The following is a 23482-nucleotide window of genomic DNA, read 5'->3' on the forward strand; positions in this document are numbered from 1 at the left end:
AAAAAAATAATAATAATAAAGATAATAATAATCCGACTTTCTCGAGATCTCAAACAATTATTACACAAATCAGAGTTCTCTCGAATCCCAAATAATTATTCGGTGTCCGGTGATTGACCCTAGGGCTCAGAAAGTCCACGGCACTAAGCGAGGCTTTCTGAAAACACAGCTGCCAATTTAACAAATACCAAACCTCCACTCTCCCTCTTGACACGTACTACACACCGCCCAATCACGAAGCCCACAGTGTCCTTCTGACATGGGACAGCGAAGAAGAATTACACGCTTCGCATCGTGTGGCACGCTCAGCCACCTAAGCTGCTTATATATCTCCGCCGACAATAGCGAACGCACCCAAAAACCCACGCAGAAAGTGTTTGTGAAAATGACTGACAGAGAAAGAGAGAGAGTGAGGAATGACAATAGAAGAGTGTAATAAAGCGGGCAATGAACTGGCAATGGTCTGTTCCTTTATGTTGCGGTGCTGCTGCTGTTGTTGTTAGCTGTCAGGGGTATAGAGTGTGATCCAAGCCATCGTTTTCCTAGCACGGAGGAAGCATTTTAAACAGTACCTTGTGCCCCTCTCTTAGTTTTAAGGACACTGATTCGTTCCCTAGATCTCTCTCAGCTGAGCTGTATGCTAGGGAAAAAGGTTTTCTCTCTATTTCTCACTGCAAAAGCTCGTTGGTCTTTGACGTGGTCCTCTGACTGGGTAATTTGAAGGTCAGAGATTGGTTTGGTTGAGGGGGAGGGAAAATGGACGGTGGCGATAGGACGGCGAGGTTGGGGGCCCTGAACTTGAATCCAGATCGGGCCGGCTTAGACACGGGTCCGGATGTCTCGGTTTCGTCCCCCGTTACCAGGCAGAAGGCCGCAGCTGCCAAGCAGTTCATAGAGAATCATTACAAGAACCATCTTCAAGGACTGCAGGATCGTAAAGAAAGGTCCAGATTCTTTAATTTTTATTTTTTCCATTTAATATCTGATTTTTTCTTCAGGTTCAGAATTTTGTTGTTTATGTTCGTATTCTTGTTGTTTGATTAAATAGGTTTAGCTAACAATTTTTGAGAATGCGGTGAAAAGATTGGCATTTTTAAGTGCTTCTTCCTTTGCCGTGTATGAAACCTCTGAAATTATTTCAATATTGGACCTAGAAGTATTTGGATATGGGTCGTTATATGTCTTTTAGTTTTTATTGAAGCTCTGATTGGCAATTTGAGAAACGGGGACTTGTTGAAAGAGAATGAAAAAGTTATTACATTAGTTCTCGGTTTATACTTTCGTTTCTCGCAGATGGAAATCAACGAATTAATAAAGAGGAGCACGATTTGTATACAACAAGCTCAATTATACTGGTCGGGATTTAGATCCTTTTCATTTCTCAAAAAACAGTTAATGGCATAGTGCTTTTCTTGTTATTAAAAAAGAAAGTAAGCAAACTGATCCGTGTTTGCTTTGTGTTGATTAAGGGTGGCCATTGTAGACCCTCTCTCTCTCTCTCTCTCCTCCCCCCCCCCCAAAAAAAAAAAAAAACTGGCATCGGACTATTGCTTGTTTTTAATAATTTTGTTTCGTATTACTCTGTTGTAGACGTCGAGCACTTCAAAGGAAAGCACAAGAAGCTCAGGCATCAGTTGAGGAACAAGAAGAGATGCTGAGGAGTTTGGAGCGAAAAGAAACTGAATACATGAGGCTGCAACGACGTAAAGTTGGAATTGATGACTTTGAGCAATTAACTGTTATTGGTAAAGGTGCATTTGGTGAGGTATGTCAAAACATTATAAGATGAAAATTTCTGGCAGTTTCCTTTTTTTTTTTTTAACAAACTAGTATACTATATTGTGTAGTATACTTTTCAAGTACTACATTGTCATGGGATATGTTTGCCTTAAACCTGCATGTCTGTATATCATATAAAACTTACTAGGTCAGATTGATTCTTACCTCATTGGGGCATATCACTTGTCACTTTGTGAAGGCCACTGTCATATCTTAGCATGAGTAATTTTCAGATAATAATTTTTTTTAAGTAATTGCAGATATTATTAAGATGCTTTTGACAAGTTCCCTTGGAGTGCCTAGATAGGAATAAATTACAGATGTAACTTTTTGTCATTGCCACACTAACACATTGTGAATCCAACAAATGCAGGTCAGGCTATGCCGTGCTAAAGATACAGGAGAGATCTTTGCTATGAAGAAATTGAAGAAATCAGAGATGCTTAGCCGTGGACAGGTAAAGTGATATTTAGCTAAGCTAAAGTTTTGAATATTGGTTTCTGTTTTATTTTTATTTTTTATTTTTATTTTTATGATTGATAAGTACTACTTTGTCTGATTTTCTCATAATTTTTGGAAGCCTTTATCTGGAAAAATGTGCATTTTCTTTTCTTAACGTTACATCTGATATCATTTCATTGATCTTTATGTATCTTTGTCAGCATGCCTAAACAGTCTGTCAGAATTAAACTTCAATTAGGTGTGTGTGGGACTGGGTTAAAGGGGAGTATCATTTCATTGATCTTTATGTATCTTTGTCAGCATGCCTAAACAGTCTGTCAGAATTAACCTTCAATGAGGTGTGTATGGGACTGGGTTAAGGGGGAGTGGTTAAATTCATTGCAACAAATTCAAAATGTCATATAAGAAAATTAACAAGTGAATGTTAACTTGTTCTACCTGATCAGTTGGTCAAGACCTCTGATGTCTCAAAAACTACAGTTCCAATAAAACCTCAAATATACTTGAAAAGGAATTTACATTGAGCAATTTGATGAGATTAGTTACAAATCCACTATCTGATCCTTTTGTATGATATGTCTAGAAACAAATACCTCTTGTATGCTCTTTGTGCAACAGGTTATGTATTAATTGCTGTACTTCCTTCCATAATTTTAGGTAGAGCATGTTCGATCTGAGAGAAACTTGCTTGCAGAGGTTGATAGTCGGTGCATTGTAAAACTGTTTTATTCTTTTCAAGATTCTGATTTCTTATACCTTATCATGGAGTATTTACCTGGTGGAGATATCATGACATTATTGATGAGAGAAGATATTCTTTCCGAAGATGTTTCACGCTTTTACATAGCAGAGAGCATTCTCGCTATCCACTCAATTCATCAGCACAAATATATTCATAGGTATGATATTTACCATTTTATGCTCTTTCTAAGGTCAGTATTTGTCATATATCACTAACCCTAGGGGTTGGCACAAGTGTTAAAGGCCTTGGTCTTGGTGGTATGGTCCCTCTAGGTCTAAGGTTGGAATCCTCTTGGGTGCAAACAATTCGTAATGGCCATCAGAATGGGAGATTTTCCCCTTGAATTACCTGAGGTACACTTGCAGGAAACTTCTTGCCCATGGCCTGTGCGCCTCTGAGATTAGTCAGGACGCTATTCTCGGACATCCGGTGCCAATAAAAAAAAACTACTTGTCATACACCACTTTATTAGATTTGTACATGTATGCCTTAGGATGCAAGTGGAAATCATCGGTCGAGCTTCAATGTTATAGGGAATCTACAGGCTTATAAGGACATACAAAAAGATATGCTACATGTTAACAAACCCTGGCTAGGCCTAGTTTGCCCTGCACAAGCTTCACTTCAGAGCCTGAATATTGGTCAGGGGTAGCTCAATAGACTGTCATTTTGTTACAATTCATGCTAGGCTGAGACCATATCTGGCCTGAGACTCGCTCAGCAATTTGCCGCCATATTCCTTGCAATTATACATTGCAATTTATCCTTTTAGCTACCATAAATATGAAACAAAAGAAATCTAGATGTTAATTTAACTTTTATGATATATTGATTGATATTTATTGTTCTAAATATGGTTTCAAGCTCATTTGGAATCAGGTATCTATCGTCCAAGATCAGCCTCTTGGTAATTTAAAGTTTTGATTATGCAATACTTGCTGTTGTCTTCTTTCCTTCTCGATCATGACTGACAGACCAAGTTGAGATAATTATAAAAATTCATCAGGGGGCCTTTTGATGCCCATTTAAGGTGATCTTTCCATTTTGTTATTGTCAAATCACCCAATAATAGGTGACAACATCCTCTTATGTTTTTATACCTGCCATCAGTTGTCTTGCTTTTCCATTGGCTGAACACTGGAGTAGCACAAGAAAATAAAACCTTTTATGGCAGTAAAGCCTTTTCGCTCTTTCTCAACTGTTATGGATTTGAGTTGTAAATTGAGATGTAATTTTAGCTGTGTACTTTGTTACACATAAATACACGAATCTTATTTTCAGGTGAAACATTTACGCATAGGCTTACTCTAACAGTATACTGCTTGTAGGGACATAAAACCAGATAACCTGATTCTGGATAAAAATGGTCATTTGAAGCTTTCAGATTTTGGCTTGTGTAAGCCTCTGGATGATAAGTATTCAACAATATTACTGGAAGACAAGGGTTTTACCACCCAGGAACCCACACCAGAAACTGAAGAACATTCTGGATGTGATAGAACACCTTGGATGATGCCGAAGGAACAATTACAACGGTGGAAACGTAATCGTCGTGCATTGGTATTTATCAGAACTCTCTCTCTCTCTCTCTCTCTCTCTCTCTTCTATATTGAATTTGAGTCTTCTATTTCATGGGAAATATCAAGCATCACATGCGGTCTTTATTTAAAGCATACCATGTACAGATTCCATTTTTCTTTATGTCCTGCTTGAGCAATATTTCCAGACATTTCATGTCATCAATCACAGCTATGTTCTTTAGGCTTATTCAACTGTTGGAACTCTTGATTATATGGCACCTGAGGTTTTGCTCAAGAAGGGGTATGGAATGGAGTGTGATTGGTGGTCACTGGGAGCAATCATGTATGAGATGCTTATTGGCTATCCCCCCTTCTGTTCTGAGGATGCTAGGGTCACTTGTCGCAAGGTAATACTAATTTGTGGTTCATATCTCTTTTAACTAATTTGTGGTTCATATCTCTTTTAAGTCTCCTTTATATTTTCTAATAGACAACAGTTTTGTATTTTACCAGATAATTAATTGGAAATCATGCTTGAAATTCCCTGCGGAACCAAAAATATCAGATGATGCTAAGGATCTGATATGTCATTTATTATGTGATGTGGAGACGAGATTGGGTACCCGAGGAGTGGAAGAAGTAAAGGTAACTGCTATCCAAGAAAAAGCCAATGTTCTTAACATGTAACAGGTAGTTTAGAAAAATTATGGGTTGAAAAATAGTTTGATACTGGACATAAATCAGAAGGTAAAATGCACATTTATAAAACACGCAGACCATGCAGTCATTCTTAACTTCTTAACGTTTGCATCGCATATTACTAGACTATTCCAAAATTCAACCAGCAAATTGTACTTCTATATTTGAATGGGTCGTTTTTCTCATATAAGTTAGTGTTTTCCAGGCACATCCATGGTTTAAATGCATTCAGTGGGACATGCTGTATGAAATGGAAGCTCCATATAAACCTACTGTTATTGGAGAATTAGATACACAGAATTTCGAGAAGTTCCCTGATGTGAGTACACTGAAATAGCTTCTTTGGTTTTTGTAGTCTTATTTAGGACATCGTTGAGTTGAAACTTTAATAAGAGTAAAATGCACCAACACCCTTGTGTCATGATGTTGTTCTATAGAGAACCCTTTGGGTTTCCCTTTTTCCTAACTGCACCCCTTATGTTTCCTGAATGTTTGAGTGAGGCCCTTGCATCCATATATTGGTAGCAACTGTTATCATCATTTATTATAAACAGTTGAAATTATGCCACGTTAGAATATTTACCTTTTTTTTGGCACCCTTGTAATATTATATATTATTGAAAAATGATTATAAAAAAAGAACATAAGAAAGAAAAGCAGAGAGTTAGAGAGAATGAAGGCAAAAAGAGAAAACCAGTGACTGCTGCTGGCCTGCAGAGACAAGGAGCATAAGTACTCCCCAGAGACCAAGCTTAGCTTCTTCATGAAGGCTGCTACCGCCACTCTCTTCTATCAATGAGCACTGGATTATCAACCAGCTTAACCATGATCTCTTTGATTGAAAATTTTCCAGTGGATATGCTTATAAAAAAATCTCACTAAATATGGAAGCTCTATAAATAAAATCTCTATTTTTTCAATATTTTAGTGGTTAATAAGTGATAGAGAAAGAGGACGTGAGATGAATTTGTTGGTGCAGAACTTGTGATATTTACACCTATTGCCAATATTTTGGTGGAAGGATTTGATTAGAAAAATGGGAACCACAAGGGATGCGATTTTAAAAATTGAAAGCCTACCAGAACGACTAGATGGAAGACCATCAAACCATAACTGGTATTGGGGCATCTTAACCAAATAGAAATGTGTGATATCCTCCTAGTCTGAAACTCAAGAAAATCCTTGGTTCCACCTTTTTGGTTCCAGATCATGGATCCTGTGCATATTTGCAGTATTAAAGGTGAAATGTTTGTTGAACCAGCGACGTTATTTATCAGTCCTAAATGTTTCCTAAGTGTCTTCCCCTTGTTCTTGTTTCACTTCCATTTTAAATGGTGTGCCATTTGTTTTCATTGAATGTGGCCTGACCATCTCAACCCTTCATTTACAGTGGTTAAAATTCTATAGAGGTCGAAGTTCCTTTCTCATTTTCTCTTCAGATTTTACAATTTCTCTGAAAAAAGAAAGAAAACAGGTTCTGATTATACTTCTCATTCTGTTTTCTAATAGGTAGAAGGTCCGCCATCCACAATACCAACGGTGGGACCCTGGCGGAAGGTACTGACTCTATGCTTTTTCCATTATTGGAAATGTGTACTTAAAAGTTTCTCATAAATCTAAGCAATTAGTCTTTCTAGAATTTTTTTGTATGAAAAATTGTTAGTGTTATCTTTAGATGAGCTGCTAAACACTGGAGTTGAACATATCATACAATTTGCATATTTTTGACATTTTTCTTTTGTAACAGATAGTTGTTATTTACCTGCCCAATAAGGCAAAAAAAGAAGCCAGTTGTCTTTCAAGTTCTTATTTCCGTGAACTATCTAATGACTATCATACACAACTGGACTGCTTACTAAGCCGAGTTTCTAATTATGTTTTCTTTAATAATTATATGGAACTTGGAGAGAGATTGGTCATTTTGAAAGAAACTTAAAAAAATAACTTAGATATATATTTTTGTTTGGAGATGTTAGAATTTGGGGTATTTTTTCTTAAAACTGATATTTAATCGTAAAATTTAAACAATCGTAAAAATGGTAGTTGTGAAATTGTAATTGGATAGTTGTTCATTTTTTCTTTGTGTTGGGTGATATACGAATATCTCAAAGCCCCATTAATTTACTTCTCTTGTCTTCATATATAGTTCTGATAGATTTGTCTTATTTCTTCAGTTATTTATAGCGATCAATGTCCTTGCAAAATATCAGCTTTCACATGACATTTGACACTATAAATCTTCAACTAGGTTTTTCTCATTTGGTATTGCAGATGTTGACATCAAAAGATACAAACTTCATAGGATTTACTTTCAAGAAGTCGGATATCCTTAAATCACTTGAAAGTTCAGGTACGTTGCCGTTGTCATTTGTTAGCTTCCCCTCCCAGAAGATCGTACTTTATGTAATTCTTTATTACTTCCAATTTCGATCATTTGGTTATATTATCCAAAATTTTGACTTTGAATGAAGCATGCTGGTCCAACTTAAATGTGAAAATACTTAAAAGGAGCTATCGACAACCTGTTGAATAGGTGAACTTTGACGATGTAGAATCATATTACATCGGATACACCATCATGAATATAATAGTTCAATTTTTTTTTTTGGCAAGTAATGAATGTAGTAGTTCATTAGCTTGTACCAATTGATTTTTGGGAGTATCTACCCTCCTTTAAGTATTTATTACCTATCAGGAAAAATAGATCTATCATCCTTTAGTACTTCATGAATAGTATGTCCTCTTTGGGTTCATGGATTTTCCTTTAAGAACCTTGCAGTTTTTATTTCTTACACAAAGACCTTGCAGGGTTTACGAATATTAAGGGCATTGGACATGAACATGATTAGCTTAAAAGCCCACCTTTTGGCATTATGTATTCAATATATTTTTTTTCTGCCCCTTTTTTCTGATTGATAAGATGAATAATAAATCTGGATAGTTTCATTTTGTTCGGAAGCTCAAAAATATTAAATACTTGAGAAATTAAGCTGATCTCTGTTTAACTCAAATCCTTTTTAATGTTATTATGTTCCAGTTAATGTACTGGGCATTGCATTTTTGTACTGTTCCATGATACTTATAAATAGTGGAGCCAAGCTCATCAATTTAGCTGTGAATTGCAGGTACAGATATGGGATCAAATGGACCGTCAAGGGCCCCATCACTCATTTCCTTGTTAGGTATGATTACTTTTCATTTTTGCTCTGTTTGATATTAAGGTAACGTAGAAAATACCTATACCTTATTTGTTCATATCAGATTATATTCCACAATTAGTAACTGCAACCTATCAACATGGCATCAGATTCTGATTGCCCTTCTGCCTTTTCTCATGATGGACAGAACAAAAATTCATATCATATACTAGACATCCTAGAACGTCATTTGCTGGGGAGTACTGCTGATTACATAGATAATGTTTTTCCCCTTTTTCTTTCCTTGTGCTCCTTTTTTGGGTGGGGTTTCATGTACTATTCTAGTGTTACAGGTGTCTTGTTTAACAGCATAATTTATGTACATAAATCTTCATAATTCTTGGTTTTGTTGATTTCTAGCAAGCATATAGATTGTTAGTTGGTTTAATTATCATTTCTTATTTTTCTCTCTCTACTCCTTGTAGGTCGGATTGACTTGCAAGGAACTGTAATACCAGAGGAGGAGCAGAAGCAGGAAACCTGAGTTTATTAAACGTTGTTTTGTCCCCCTTCACAAGAGTTAGGTATTATTATTTTCCTTACAAACAAACAAAGAAGATCAAGCTACCACACAAGACAGATTTTGGTTTAGAATAGCCGCGTGAAAACATGAATAAGGTCATGATCTTGAGCACAATTCTTTGTATCTTCCAGCAGATGTCTTAATGAATAAGTAATACTGTAAAGCCAATTTCAGTTCGAAATGTCTCCCTCAAGAAAAACAAGAAACTAAAGGGTAGTTTAAATTTTTGTCAGTATATTTAATGTAACATAGGATCAGCTCATTCAATTTTGTCTGTGAAAGTGGATATATGTTTGCAAGTCATACTATTCTTTCAATGAATGCTTTGGAGATTGGTTTGGGATTAAAGAAGTCTATCTGGTTGAATATTCATGTACAATGGTGTGACTTTATGACTGATATCTTTATAAACATTCCTGATCTTTTGTAGCAGTTCTCTAATTAAGTGGCCATCTTGACATTCATGTAGCTTTATTCTGTCTAGATATTTCAGTGTTTACTGTTCAATTTGTCTCTTCAATAGCTTTATTCATGTTTAAAAAGAAAGATCACATCATATTGGACCTTTTCGTCGGCAAGTGCATAGAGTTAAAAGTTGTGTTCATAAGGTAGGGTTAGTTTCTACTGGTAGAGTTAGTTGAAAGTTTAGAAATTATATTTTACACCCCTCTTATGATAGCTATTTCCTTATACTACCATTTTTTTTTTAAATTTGCATTCAAAAATATCAAAATGGTAATTTACTTTGAATTACATAATCTTATAAGATTAAGTAGTACTGTTCTAATGTTCAGATTTTAATATTGGGGAAAATTATCATAATTTAGTAGTTTATTGTGTCTTTTGATAGTCTCGAGTGCATATTTTAAAAGTGGTAGTTGGGAGTACAAAATGCAATGTTTTTTAAGATGTATGAAAATTAAGTAATGGGACGAAACTTTTATAGTCAAATTTAATAGAAGGTGAAAAGAAACATTTTTAATAATTGGAGGGTGCAATGCATCAGTTTTAATGGTTCGAAACACAAGGTATAAAACTCCTAATTTGAGAGTACATAATGTATTTATTTGTCTTCCTTTTATGTCTTACATTTCTTTAAGGTGATTGCATGCATGGCAGTAATCATACATACAATGGATTCTTCGACTATATATTATGTAGGGTGTTGGATGGTCAGTGCTAGGGATAAAGTTGGCGGTGTCCAATCCATTAGAAATCTATCACTAATAATAGGAGAAGAAATAAGACAAGAAAATATAAGACAAGTTGAGTCAAACTCATAAACTCAATCATTCTAAGGAAGAAAATAGATATATATAAAAGGAGGAGATCTCTCTAAGGGGACTCGGGACAACTCCATTACGCATAAGACACCTCAAATCTCCTCTCCTCATAATGATGGCATCTCCTTCAATCTCCAGATCTTCTATTTTTCTCCATAGTACTGAGAGATATATGAAGTCATGAGAGACTGTAAAATTACACTATCGACAATTACTCGGTGGTAGCTTTTTCCTTTTTGGCGACTTCACTTATTTATTAGTATTCAATTACTTAACTATACCCATACATAGCATCAAGACATTTTAATTAGGCCTATAGGTCGCTCCTTCCGTGACTTGAACTCATGACGTGATCTCTACATTGATACCAGTTGTCAAAGTCTCAACTATTGATCCAAAAGCCCTAGGACTGTCGGATATTAATTTGGTTAAACTTTAACCCTCATGATCATAGCATCGGCTCCCAAACGATCCATGAACGTATGTTTTACGCCGAATTACGTAAATTCGTGCGTCTCTTCCTTTATTTATATTTTTTTATTTATCAATTATTCTCTTGGATGAACATTCGAGCACCGTATTGACACCCAAACCATCATCATGGACTTTTGACCGCATCATTGTGGCCCGAATCACCTCCGTGAGCCAAAGATGACTCTTTCTCTCGTCGGCCTCTGGTGGAAATTTACACATTAACTGTTGGTGTCGTCTATGGATCGATTTATTCTCTATATCAAAAATAGAAGAATGATGATTCCACTACACACAAGAACATCTGCAAAAACAAAAGCAGATAAGATCTCCTCCACCTTTTATCTATTATCTTTTCTCATTATTATTTTCGATAACAAATATAGTTTATTTATTTTCTATTATATACCAAAAAAGAACTGCGATTATTGGTCTATGAAATTATGCAAGGACCTATAGTTTACTAATTTGATTGGTATCTTTGATTATCTCTAACTAAATTGCTTTATAAAGTGTTTACTTTTGGATTATTCTTTGGTAAAAATTGTTAGAAAAAAGGGGGACTGGGTTGCATGGTGTGCAATGTGCACATAACGGATGCACTGGGCATGCCATGCACAGCGGGCATAAGGGGTGCATCGGCTAAGTGTTTCACACGATGGGCTTGCGGCCCTCCACCGCCTTGCATGGCATGGCCTAGACCTAGACGGAGCCGATCGACGAGATTTTTCCTGTCGGTTTCTTGCCCACTAAAGCTTGGAAAAGAGCTGGAAGGACATGCCGACCAACCGTGAGCTAACTGAACCACCACCAGTCACCACATGAATGGCCGGAACTTTCTGTCACCAGCAAGGTGGTCCCCGACCACGGAGGTTTTGCTTACCACCGTTCCTTGCCACCATTGTTGCTCCTGAGCCATGCAAGTTGCAACAATTAACAAGGTTCAATCTCGGCGTCTCCAAGACACCACCTCCCTCAACCACTGTCAGGGACAAACCGCCATGATTGCGCCACCGTGAAGCTGCCACCACAAGGCCACAACCCTCGACACAGTGCCAAAGTGAGCCACGGTAACTCCTATTTCAGGACACCAAAACAGAGCACTCTCAATCTCCATGCACCTCCACTGCGACACCACGGCTGCCTCTCCTCCCCTGAGACCTTGCATGTGCTAGCCACAAGTGTCACCATACACACGTGGGTTGAACATTGGCGACCAACATGCAGTATCTCGCCACCTTTGAGGTCCGATATGGAGGAAGGTGGGCAAACAACTCACCAATCTCACCACGTGCGGTGCCTCGCCAAGGAATGGAGGCCAACATGCAGCATCTCGTCACCCTTGTGGCTGGCAACAACCACGCTGAGCTTACTCAGTGCCACAAAGGTTTTGCCTGCCATACCATAGAACGCCAGTCCCACTAGATATGCTCACCCACAAAAACTTTGCTCACCACGGAGGTCACTGCCATCAACTTTGCTCACCATAAGCTTTGCTTGCCACAGAGGAGGTCACCGAGAGAGAGTGCTCATCCAGATATGTTGCTCACCACACTTAGTTGCTCGCCCAGAGTAAAAGCTCACCCACATACGTTGATAGCCACAGTAACCCATGCAACGTACAACCGGATTACCAAGTTGCATGCATTAATGCACCAACACACCTGAGGCACGGACGAGCACAACACCCATTGCAAGTGCCACCAAACTTTACTGGCAGTCATGGCCTATGGGCTCACTGGTCCCACCTCAAAGGCAACCATAAGGCTCGTCAATTGCATCACACAAATTGCTAAGGAAATTAATCCGAAAGGGCATATAAAAAGTGGATTTTGCTCGACGACACAGTTCGACAGTCGGATGTAAAATAAAATATTGCGCTACTTGGACTTGGGAGCTTCCAAGAGAGTGAACAAAAGAAAAAAAAAAACGGAGACGGACAATCTCCATCAGAAAAAAATAAAAAATACCCAAGGGTGAACAACTTCCACCATATGAAAATCATTTAGTAACGAACAATCTCAGTTGAGAAAAATTGAAAGCAATAACTAAATTGTTTTGATTTGTCCCTCTCAAACTTTCTATTTGAATTTCATTTTTACTAACAAATTTTGTTATTAAAGGCTCTCTCCACAAATCTCCTCGAAGTTCCACGAGAATCCCAGTGGTTACACGCCCCAAAAACATATTTTGCTAGAAATCACGCACGTGGGGCGAAACACCAGCTATAAAGTCCCTCTCGAGCACTGTTCAAACATCTTAAAATGTTTCTATCAAAATAGATTGTTGGGTACCGCAAGCACCCCGATCTTTATCATTGCCAAATCATGGCTACCCGAGAGTCTCGCATGTGCGCCTCAAGCCTTCACCACACTTTACCGAAATTGCTTAGATTTGCAAATCTCAAAATTGTGATTTGGATTATCTACACTTACTTGTTTGGTTTTTGGCAGAAACCTCTTAGAGCGGTTGAGCTTCATCTCTCGCCACAACAGCGTAGAAGCTCCATCTCCAGCAAGAGCAGCGTGGTCGAGCCCGACCTCCCGTGACAACAATGCGTTTGAGCCTTGCCTCCTGCAATAGTAGAGTGGCCGAGCTCAATTTTTTGCCATAGTAGTGTGGTCAAGACCTACCTCTCTTTACAACAACACAGCCCAGCACTGTCTACGGCAATAACAGTGCGGTTGAACCTTGTCTCCCTCAACAACACCACGGCCGAACATGTCTCTTGCAACAGCAACACGGTCGAAACCTGTCTCCTGCAACAACAGTGTAGTCAAGCCCTACCTCTCACCACAGCAGCATAGTTGAGCCCTGCCTCCAGCCACAGCAGCGCAGTCAAGCCTAGCCTCTCGCCACAGTAGTGTAGTAGAACCTAGCCTCCTGGGACAACAGTGTGGTCGAGCCCTGCGTCCGACAACAATAGCACAATTGAGCCTTGTCTCTCGCAACAACAAAGCGGTCTAACTCAGCCTTCTGCCACAGCAGCGCAGTCTAACTTAGCCTCCCGCCACTGCAGCACGATCGAGCATCTCCTTCAGCAAAGCTGAGTCCCTTGACTTGCGACAAACAATGGACAATGACTTGTTTGCTTCGACCCTTACCCACGAAGCCAAGTCCCTTGACTCGCACAATGAACAACGGGCGATGACAATCCCTTGACTACTTTGACCCTCGCCCACCAAGCCGAGTCCTTTGACTTGCATGACGAACAATAGGCGATAACAGTCTCTTGATTGCTTCAACTCCCACAAAGTAGAGTGCCCTTGCACTCATGCCATAACCACCGCCAACGGGTTATCTCCGAGAACGAGCCCCCAAGCTCCATAACTACCTTGCATAGGTTACCTAAGAGAATGAGTGGATGAGCTAAAAAATTGTCGAAAATGGACCCAGTTGGTCAACGGGCTCCTTGACCATTAGCATTGGTTACTAAAAATGAACTCTAACATCAATACCAACAGAAAATCACCTCATGGAGCAAAACATTTTCTAACACCATAAAAAAAAAAAAACATTACTATCAACAGAAATATACACTCATTGCTCATGATAAACAGTCACGAGCAACCATCTGAACACTTGATTATCAAGAAGACGTTCATGCAAATAAGCTTCTTGGGATTTATTTTTTCTATAGATTATTGACTTAAAGATTCTCAAGATCTCCTTATTGAGCAAATCAACCTTAAGAATCGCGGACATTTGTTAGGGATAAAGTTGACTGGGTTCAGCCCATTGAAAATCTATCACTAATAATAAAGGAAGAGATAAGTCAAGAGATAAGATAAGAAGAGATAAGGCAAGCTGACTCAGACTCGTAAAAGGAAAGGGCTTCATAAGGCAAGTAAGACTCAATTGCATTTGGGTAGTGAGGTATTCTCAGATGTTCTGTGAATAGTAGTGAAAAAGTAATGATAGAATATTGAATAGTAATGAATAATAATGAAAAGTAGGTGAAATGTAATAATAAAATAATAAATAATAGTGAGGTATTATGAGAGTATATGAGGTATTCTCAATACCCAAACTAATGGGATTGGACGACTCCATTACACACAAGACACCTCAAATCTCCTCTCCTCAAAATGATGGCATCTCCTTCGATCTCCGGATCTTCTAATTGTCTCCATTATACTGAGATATATGCAAGGTCATAAGAGACTATAAAATTACTCATCATAATGGATTCCACCCTCAAATGGCCCGTGGACGTAGGCTTTTATGTCGAATCATGTAAATTCGTGCTTCTCTTCCTTTATTTATATGTATATATATATTTATTTATTGTTTATTCTCGTGGACTAATGTTCGAGTATCGTATCGACGCCCAAACCACCATCATGAGCTTTCGACCGCATTATCATGGCCGAATCATCTATGTGGGCCGGAGATAACTCTTTCTCCCGTTTCGACCTGTGGTGCGAATTTACGCATTAACAGTTGGGAATTAATCACCTTAAAATACAATATTATTCGGTGACTGATTACATGCATATAAAATGATTACTACCGATTCTTGAATTATAATGTATAAAGACAACATAATTAAATTTGAATAGTCTTAATTATATTCAAAGTCTTTTTAGAAAATAAGACTTGAGATTACTCTCTATAAATATCTCTTCCATGCAGTATTTAAATAACTTAGATAATTTAGAGTTTCTAAATGAACTTATAACATTTTTTAGAAAGTAGTAAATATATGATTAATACTATAAAACTCATATTGTGTTTATTTTTTTGTTTCAAAATTCAAATAAAAAGTGCTCTTTCCTCACTCTCTCTAAAAGGTTTTTTCATTTTTCCTAAACAAGACCATCATCTTCCATCACCGGGAGGGGAGGAGCTTATATCTACATTTTTTATTTCCTCTATGTCGGTAATGTTCAGATCTACCGCCCTTTGGCCATCAAATGATGACCCCCCCCCCCCCCCAATCCACCGAACTCCTTGCTTGTCGATTTTCAAGAAGTCATCAGGATCATGGCCATCGGACCAATGCATGAAACACTCACCTCCAATGAGTACACATGTGCCAATGATGGGTTCCTAGGTCTTTGATCTTCTAGATAGGTCGCTTACCACCTCCCTCCCTCTTGCGTGTGGGCTTGCGATCGTTTGGTGCTTGCCACATATTTAGGGCATTTTGATCCTAGCTATCTTATTGTGTTCATGCTTTTCTAAACAACAACATAGATTAAGGCTTCGTTTGGTTACACATATGAGATAAGATGAGATGAGAAACCTGTGAATAATAATGAGATAGTTTGTGATTAGTAATAAAATAGTTTAAGTTAATATGTTTTATGAGATTTTGGGAAAGGAGAGAAAAAGTTGAATAAAAATATTATACAGTTAAGATATTGTTTGAATATAATTTTTGTTTTGGGATATAGAAAAGTTGAATTATTTTTTGTGTTTTGTTTATAAGTTTGAAAAAATTGTAATGATTAAGCAATGATTAGATTAAAAAGTTAAAAATTTAGAAATTTAAAATTGAAAAGTATTTGTAATTAAATGGTGTTTGGATGTTGAGATGAGATGAGATAGGATGTGATGAGATGGGTTGAGACCATCTTTAAAACCAGATGGAGCCTAAGTAGACGTGGTAATATCCTACAAAAACATCAAAACGATTGCTTGTGGTGCTCTGATTTGAGTATTTGATCTCAACCCTTCCGTCAACTCATTTGGAAGATGGCAAGGCGATTTGTCATGTATCGAAACATTGTTTGGTGAAGAATTATGTATGTAGTCCCAATTCGGGGACTGCATGTGCATGTAAAAAAATAAATCGTTTCATCCTAAATGAAACGATTCGTTTAATTGCTTAAAGGGAATTCGAATAATAATTTTGAAACCCATTCCCCTTTCTCCCTTATCAATCGAAACTCCGACCCCTTCCACTGAAACCCCTTGCCCCTCCCTACCGATTGAGCTTCGACCATTGTATGCTGCTGAGCTTCGTTCGTCCCTTCTTCCCGAGCCCTAACTTCATCCCTTTCCTGCAAGCGACTGAGACACCGATTCTAAAACCTCCCAAATCTGAAACCCCTTCCTCCCGAATTTGTTCGTCCCCTTTCTTCTGATCCCTAACTTCATCCCCTTGATGCGATAGTCCCCTTTCATCTGAGCCCTAAGCGAGTCCTTAAGGCTGGTCTGGGAAGTGAGATGATGGGAATTCTGTGAATAGTAGTAAGATAGTTTGTGAATGGTAGTGAGATAGTTTGAGTTGAATATTTTTTGAGTTTTGGGAAAGGAGAGAGAAAAAGTTGAATAAAAAATATTATAAAGTTAAAATATTCTAAGAATATAATTTTATAATATTATTTTTATTTGAGGATTTGAAAAAGAGCGAATTGTTTTTAATTTTTATTTGAAAGTTTGAAAAAGTTGTAATGATTAGTTTGAAAAAGTTGCAATGACTAGTTTGAAAATTTTATATTTGAATTATATGCGAGAATAAGATGTGATAAGATGAAATGAGATCAGATGATAACTTTGTGTCTCATCTGAAGCCCCAAACCTGCCCTGTTGTGCTGAAGGTTTCTAGATTGTTTTTACACTTTATTTTGTTTTTACATTGTTGTGTGTGAGGTTGGTTTTACTTCTAGTAGTTACTGAATATTTCTATGTTCTTGATTGATAGTCGTGTCCGAGAGTTTTTCTCTTGGATTTTATACTTTTTTTTTGTTGATTTTGATACAATTTCTTCATAATAATCTTTAGTTTATGTTTTGGATGTTGATAGTCATAGCTAAGACTATACGTTGATAATTTATAGCTTCCTGTGAATATTTCAGAACTTGATGTTGTTAATTTATTTTAAGTTATATGTTACTAATTTATGTAAGAGCTGTATGTTGGTAATTTAATTTAGGGATTGCTAATTTATAGCTTCCCGTGAAGCATTTGTCCAAGTTAGCTGTTTTGACAATACACATGATTAGATCATACATAGGTACATAGCAATAAGATTGTTAATTTACAAGTTGTTATTTTGCCCCCTTGCATTCTCAAATGTATTTGTTATTTATAGTCTCAATGCATTTGGAGGTTACTCTTGTGCATACCAGTGAGACATCTTCAAAAAGATATTGTATCCATTTCCTGGCCCTCATTTGAAACTATAGTGTGTAGGACGTTAATTTCCTAACAACAACTTGGATGTTGGGTGCTTGATGAGATGAAGCTTGTTTGTCTGGCTTTATCTGACAACATCTTGGATGTTGGGAGCTTTATGAGATGAAGCTTTTTTGTCAGCCTTTATTTTTGAACTTGTCAAAGTGTCTGCCCTTATTTTTTGAAAGGGTTTGGAGAAGCATATGATTTTTCACTTTTTATTCCTTCATCATTATATTACCACCATTATATTACCCTCTAGCCTATAAATTAATACATATATTCTTGGGTAGATTACTTGTAATATATGTTTACTCACCCAATCTGTGTGGTTGTCAGATGGTCTCTTTAGACCAACTAGGATAGTGTTCACAATGGAACTTGGTTCTTTTTGGGATTCTTTTGGTTGGAGAGTTACTATGTAGTAGATAAGATAGTTATGAGGGAAGGGCTTAATGCTTACCATTACTTGTTTGAAGGGTGTTTGTGTTGCTAACTTGAAATGTCTTCATCCCAATCACATTCATCATTTTCTTTGCTTAATCATTGTTCGAAATACTTCAAAATATTTATGCGGGTTGATAGCATGTCTCAAATTTGCAAAAACCTCAAGAAATCTAGGATGACCTTTTTTTGCTCGTCCAAAGTACAATAAGGAGGTTATTACTAACAACTCTTCTAGGTGTACTTTTAATTTTCTATATTGTTGAAGCAATCTCTCAATTTCCTACAATGTTTTTTACAAGCTGTTTGATGTAGAGAAAGCCATACTACATATAATTTTTATGGAAAAATTTTGAAGAATACAATGAAAGTCCAGTTGCTAGGGAAAGGGAACTCTAGCAGAGAGAGAGGGAACTCCAACAAAGAGAGGAAGAACTCCAAAAGAGAGAGGAAGGACTCTAGCATGCAAAGGAAGAGATCTAGAAATGAGAGGAGGACATCCAAAAGAGAGTGTTGGTTCTTCTTAATGATTATGAATAACTTGAAAGTCAAGTTAAAGAAATTAGTCATGCACACATGCTACTTTGCGTGTATTGGAGTCTTTTAATTTTAATCTAATGTTGGTTGCTAGGATCAAGATCAAAGGAAGATTAATTTTGCGTCAGGGACTTCTTTGTATGTTGTTAATAAGGGCCTCAACTTGGTTAAGTTTGTTAGCTTTTTATTGTAGTCAGATTGGTCACTTGTAAATTTTATGTTATAATATGTAGTGTTGTCGTGAGTGAGTGAGAGAGAGAGAGAGGAGTCATCTGCTTCGACACCCCCTAGCGATCAAGTCTCCCTCACCTGTGTGACCCAAGCCTCTCACCTAGCTTTGGCTATGGCGACCGCGACAACTGTCAAGGACGTCTCACCTCACAAGTTCGTGAAGGCCTACTTGGCTCATCTCAAGCGATCCGACAAGATGGAGCTGCCTGAGTGGTTAGATATTGTCAAGACTATCAGGTTCAAGGAGCTTGCTCCCTATGACCCTGACTGGTATTTTGTGAGAGCTGCCTCCATGGCAAGGAAGATATACTTGCGAGGAGATCTTGGTGTTGGTTCTTTCCAAAGGATTTATGGTGGGAGTAAGAGGAATGGAAGTCACCCTCCCCATTTCTGCAAGAGTAGTGGTGTTGTTGCTCGCCACATTCTACAACTGTTGCAGAAAATGAACATTATTGATGTTGACCCAAAAGGTGGGAGGAGAATCACCTCAATTGGTCAGCAGGATCTCGACCAAGTTGCGGGGCTAATCGTGGTTGCCCCTTGATCAATTGACACTTGAGGTCTAGTGGGAACACTTTTTGTTTTTTGGAGAAATGTGGAAATGACTGAGTTAAGACAATTGTTCATTCCTGCTGTTGCTGTTGAGTGTTTCATTACGATAGAAATGGTTGATGTTTTCTTTTCAAGTTTGGTGCTTTGAAATTTAGCGAGTCTAAATTTATCTAGATGTCAAGGGTTAAAAGGATATTACTGTGGGTCATGTCTTTTGACAATCATTTCTTACAATTTTATTAACTATTCAAGGTTTCTCAAAAAAAAAAAAAAAAAAAAATTGTAATATTGTCAACATGTAATATGCAGTTTATGTGCCCAACTGTACCAGACTTATGATCATTCAATATAACATACTTTTCAACAAAATCTCTACTTTTCTTATTTACATAGCATTACATCTGTAAAATAAAAAATTGTAGTGAACCATCTCCATTCAAATAAAAAACTACCAATAGTAAGATTATGCAATACGCAAAACATCAATTACGTAAAAATAACTTCACATTCTTCATTAAAAAGCATAACTACACATTATAGTTATACAATTCATCCATTGATTTGAAAATACATCATCAAATAAATCATTGTAGCAAATACATCAATGACCATTAGTAACCAAACTCCAAAACTCAACAACCATAAACAACCGGACTCCAAACCATCAACGACCCCAACACCTCAAAGACTTAGCAAGCTTAGCTCTTGTATAGCACCAACAACAACACCATTCCCAACTGTTTGTGCAACAACGGTTCTAAGCTTCTTTTTTTTTTTTTTCAATAGCAGTAACAACAAAACCATCCCCAACTATTTGTGCAACAACATTTTAAAGCTTTTTTGCCAATAGTAGCAGTAAGACAATCCGTACTAGACATTGTGCAACAACTTTTTTTTGGGTATAGTGGCAACAAAACTGATTCATCAATTGTTGAATGAGGCATGATGTTGAGGATCCATCTGTATCCGAGTAAACAAATATGTAAAAATCACAACTAGAGTTTTGTTAACCCAACTAAAAATCACAACTACAAATATGTACAAATCACAACTAACACTTTGTTAACCCAACTAAAAATCACAACTACAAATATCTAAAAATCACAACAAACACTTTGTTAGCCCAACTATTGCATACCTATGTAGTAACACTTTGTTATGTGCCAAGCAGTAACACCTCTTCTGTTGTTACTGCAGTGCCACTTGTGTAGTTGTCATCTTCAATTTATTTCCTTACCCAACATTTGAATACATACAGAAATTAAAAATCAAATTCAGAAAACAGCTTCGCATCAATGAAATACAAATGAAATACATTTCTCCTCTTTCTATTGCCACCTATCTTGGACTGGTTACTTTTAGTTTGTCGTTTCCTTATAACTTTTTCTATTGTAGATGCCCTCCTCTTTGATGGGGGCCTCTCTTTGCCTTTAACACTGCGATGACTCAAAATATTTTTTGAACTTCTAATTTCAACATTATTACCCTCTATACTAGTATTCGCAAGTGCGGGTTGGAGCTTCATTTTTTTGTAAATCAAATTTATTGTCCGTAATTTTTGTGCTATATTTGTTGCATTATCATCACTTTCTGCTGCATTTGTAGTGACTTCATAGCATAACTTAATGAACATAGAGTATATTCCAGCAGCTGGTTTACCACTTAAATCATCATAATAGCTCCGAATGAGAGCATACATACATTTAATGACCTTCCTCCACTTGTCCATAATGTACTTTGAAGGCAATGATCAGACATCCCGCATTGAGAAAATAGAAAGAATGTGCCTACATGAAATGCCTCTCATTTAAAATAGCCCACACATACACTTCACCTCACACTCATCTTCATTGAAGTATACCTGATATGTAACCCGTTTGATGCACTCCTTGACTTGCAACTGGTCATTAACTTGATATTGAATGACCCCTTTTGTATTGATGAGAATAGATAATCTCTAGGACTTGGGACTATACTTCCTTAAACTTAGAGTTAGTATACAATTTTGAAATTGCTTCCCCACTGGTAAATGGGTTATACATGGAATTGTACAGTTGAATGAATGAAAGTTTGTTTCCATTTCATTCTCTAATTTCTTCCTCAGTGCATTGTCAAACTAATCAATGAACTATTTTAACATGGTTCCCAAATGCACAAAACCATAAAAAAAAAAAAAAAAACATTCATGCTATCACTCCTATGAGTTGTGCTCATCCTAGTCCAAAATATATCTTTTAGATATACAAGAATCCAATACATTCGCTCACTATACAGATGTTGAAGCCATACATGCTCGTGCAAATTGTAAGTATCAAGAAAAACCTCTCAAGACTTCTCAAACTTGTCCATCATAAACACATTTATGCAATGTAATCTTCAAACCATAGCTGTATTCAGAATGTGAACTCAACTTCTCTGGTAGTTTTCACATTATGTGCCACAAATAATATTTATGCTAGGTGTTTGGAAAAACTATTTCAATAGCATTTTCTATGGCCCTATCTTGATCAGTGATGATAGCTTTTATAACTCTTTCATCCATGCATTCCAACCAAGTTTCAAATAACCAGACAAAGGTTTCAATATTTTCACTTGATACCAAACCTGTTCCCAACACTGTTGACTGTCCATGATGGTTAACACTGACAAAATGGGTGAATGATATACCATATCGATTTTTTAGGTATGTTGTATCAAATGTCAGAACATCTCAAAAAAAAACCCATATACTACTCTACTACGTGGAATAGCCCAAAATTTTTTTTGTAATATTTCATTATCATCCAGATCCATCAATGAGTAAAACAATCCATCATTCTTATATTGCATTATCTCAAAATACCCACGAAGTGCATCAACACCTCATTTGCCAAGTCTAAGGTGTCGAACATTGTCAATATAATTTCATGCATATTTTTCAATAAATGGAAGATTCTCGAATCCACTAGCCTCGACAACCAATAAGTTGAAACTTTTAGCCATACATATGCCTGCCTTGTCATTAATGTCTAGCTGCCTCTTGACGAAATCATTAATAGCTCGATCACATATAAAGAATCTTGCCTTTTTTGGACTTAGGCTATGGTTTTGTGCATTCTTAACATAATTTATGCGCAAGAACCCACCAACCAATATTGCATTAATCTTTGCCTTACAATCAATCTTCGTTGTCGAACATGATTTAGCGAGATTGGTAGTATGATTCCTTACCTTACCACTATGAGCACATCCAAGTATTATATATCTAACACTCTCATTATATTCCCTTTTACTTCGTTGGGTCATTACGCCAAACCCACCTTGTTTTCCATATTTCTCATAGTATTCAATGAGTTTCTACTCAATTTTAAGAAATATCCCAGTCATTGGCTCTTAAACCTCATCCCCATCATTCCCCAGCATTGGCTCTAACACCTCCTCATCAGCATTAGAGCCCAACTTTGGCTTTAAAACCTTGTCATCAACATTCCTTGGTGTTGGCTCTAATACTTCCTAATACTGATACTTCCTCATTAGTATTCCTGGCATACTGGTACTCTACATGTTTCTCTCTCACATTTGGGTTATCCGAATAAGTACTGCTGTCAAAAGAAAACAATAATCGCCTAGTAGATAAGGTGGCTTCAGCCACTTCGTTCGTTTGATTACTTTAACATCTTGAATAGGGAATTGGCGGTCCAAATGGGACTCCCATTGGTTGTTGCAATTTACAATATTAAATGATAAATGTAACCTAGACACATTCCTTCACGCACAAAAAATTTGGTAAATAAATTTATCACCTCGTTTCTACATAAATAAGGGTTTGCATTTGGACATGAACCCAACGGTGGAAAATATATAGGTGGCATAGTCCCATGGTAACCATGCATATAGCTATATGCTGACCAATCTGGATATAATGGTCATGATATTTC

The 23482-nt window shown here is 37.1% G+C and overlaps 2 protein-coding genes across 3 annotated transcripts; both read left to right on the plus strand.

Moving 5' to 3' along the window:
- The first annotated feature begins 349 nt into the window (after positions 1 to 349).
- Positions 350 to 9288, plus strand: LOC109022274 (serine/threonine-protein kinase tricorner-like). Of its 2 annotated transcripts, XM_019005136.2 has the most exons (12): positions 351 to 944; positions 1591 to 1765; positions 2153 to 2236; positions 2899 to 3140; positions 4312 to 4543; positions 4746 to 4910; positions 5017 to 5148; positions 5408 to 5521; positions 6712 to 6759; positions 7474 to 7552; positions 8328 to 8384; positions 8825 to 9288. In XM_019005136.2, the coding sequence occupies exons 1-12, from the start codon at positions 757 to 759 to the stop codon at positions 8881 to 8883; spliced, it is 1575 nt and encodes a 524-aa protein (XP_018860681.1). In that variant the 5' UTR covers positions 351 to 756; the 3' UTR covers positions 8884 to 9288. The 2 variants fall into 2 exon arrangements, 1 of the variants encoding a protein (XP_018860681.1); XR_002001203.2 differs by lacking the exon at positions 8825 to 9288 and having other exon boundaries at positions 350 to 944; positions 6716 to 6759; positions 8328 to 8363.
- A 9745-nt stretch (positions 9289 to 19033) lies between these two features.
- LOC109022270 (40S ribosomal protein S19-3-like) lies at positions 19034 to 19823 on the plus strand. Its single transcript, XM_019005132.2, has one exon. The coding sequence runs from the start codon at positions 19126 to 19128 to the stop codon at positions 19555 to 19557; it is 432 nt and encodes a 143-aa protein (XP_018860677.1). The 5' UTR covers positions 19034 to 19125; the 3' UTR covers positions 19558 to 19823.
- Positions 19824 to 23482: the final 3659 nt, after the last annotated feature.

Source organism: Juglans regia, chromosome 6 (assembly GCF_001411555.2).
Source record: "Juglans regia cultivar Chandler chromosome 6, Walnut 2.0, whole genome shotgun sequence".
Lineage (NCBI taxonomy): Eukaryota > Viridiplantae > Streptophyta > Magnoliopsida > Fagales > Juglandaceae > Juglans > Juglans regia.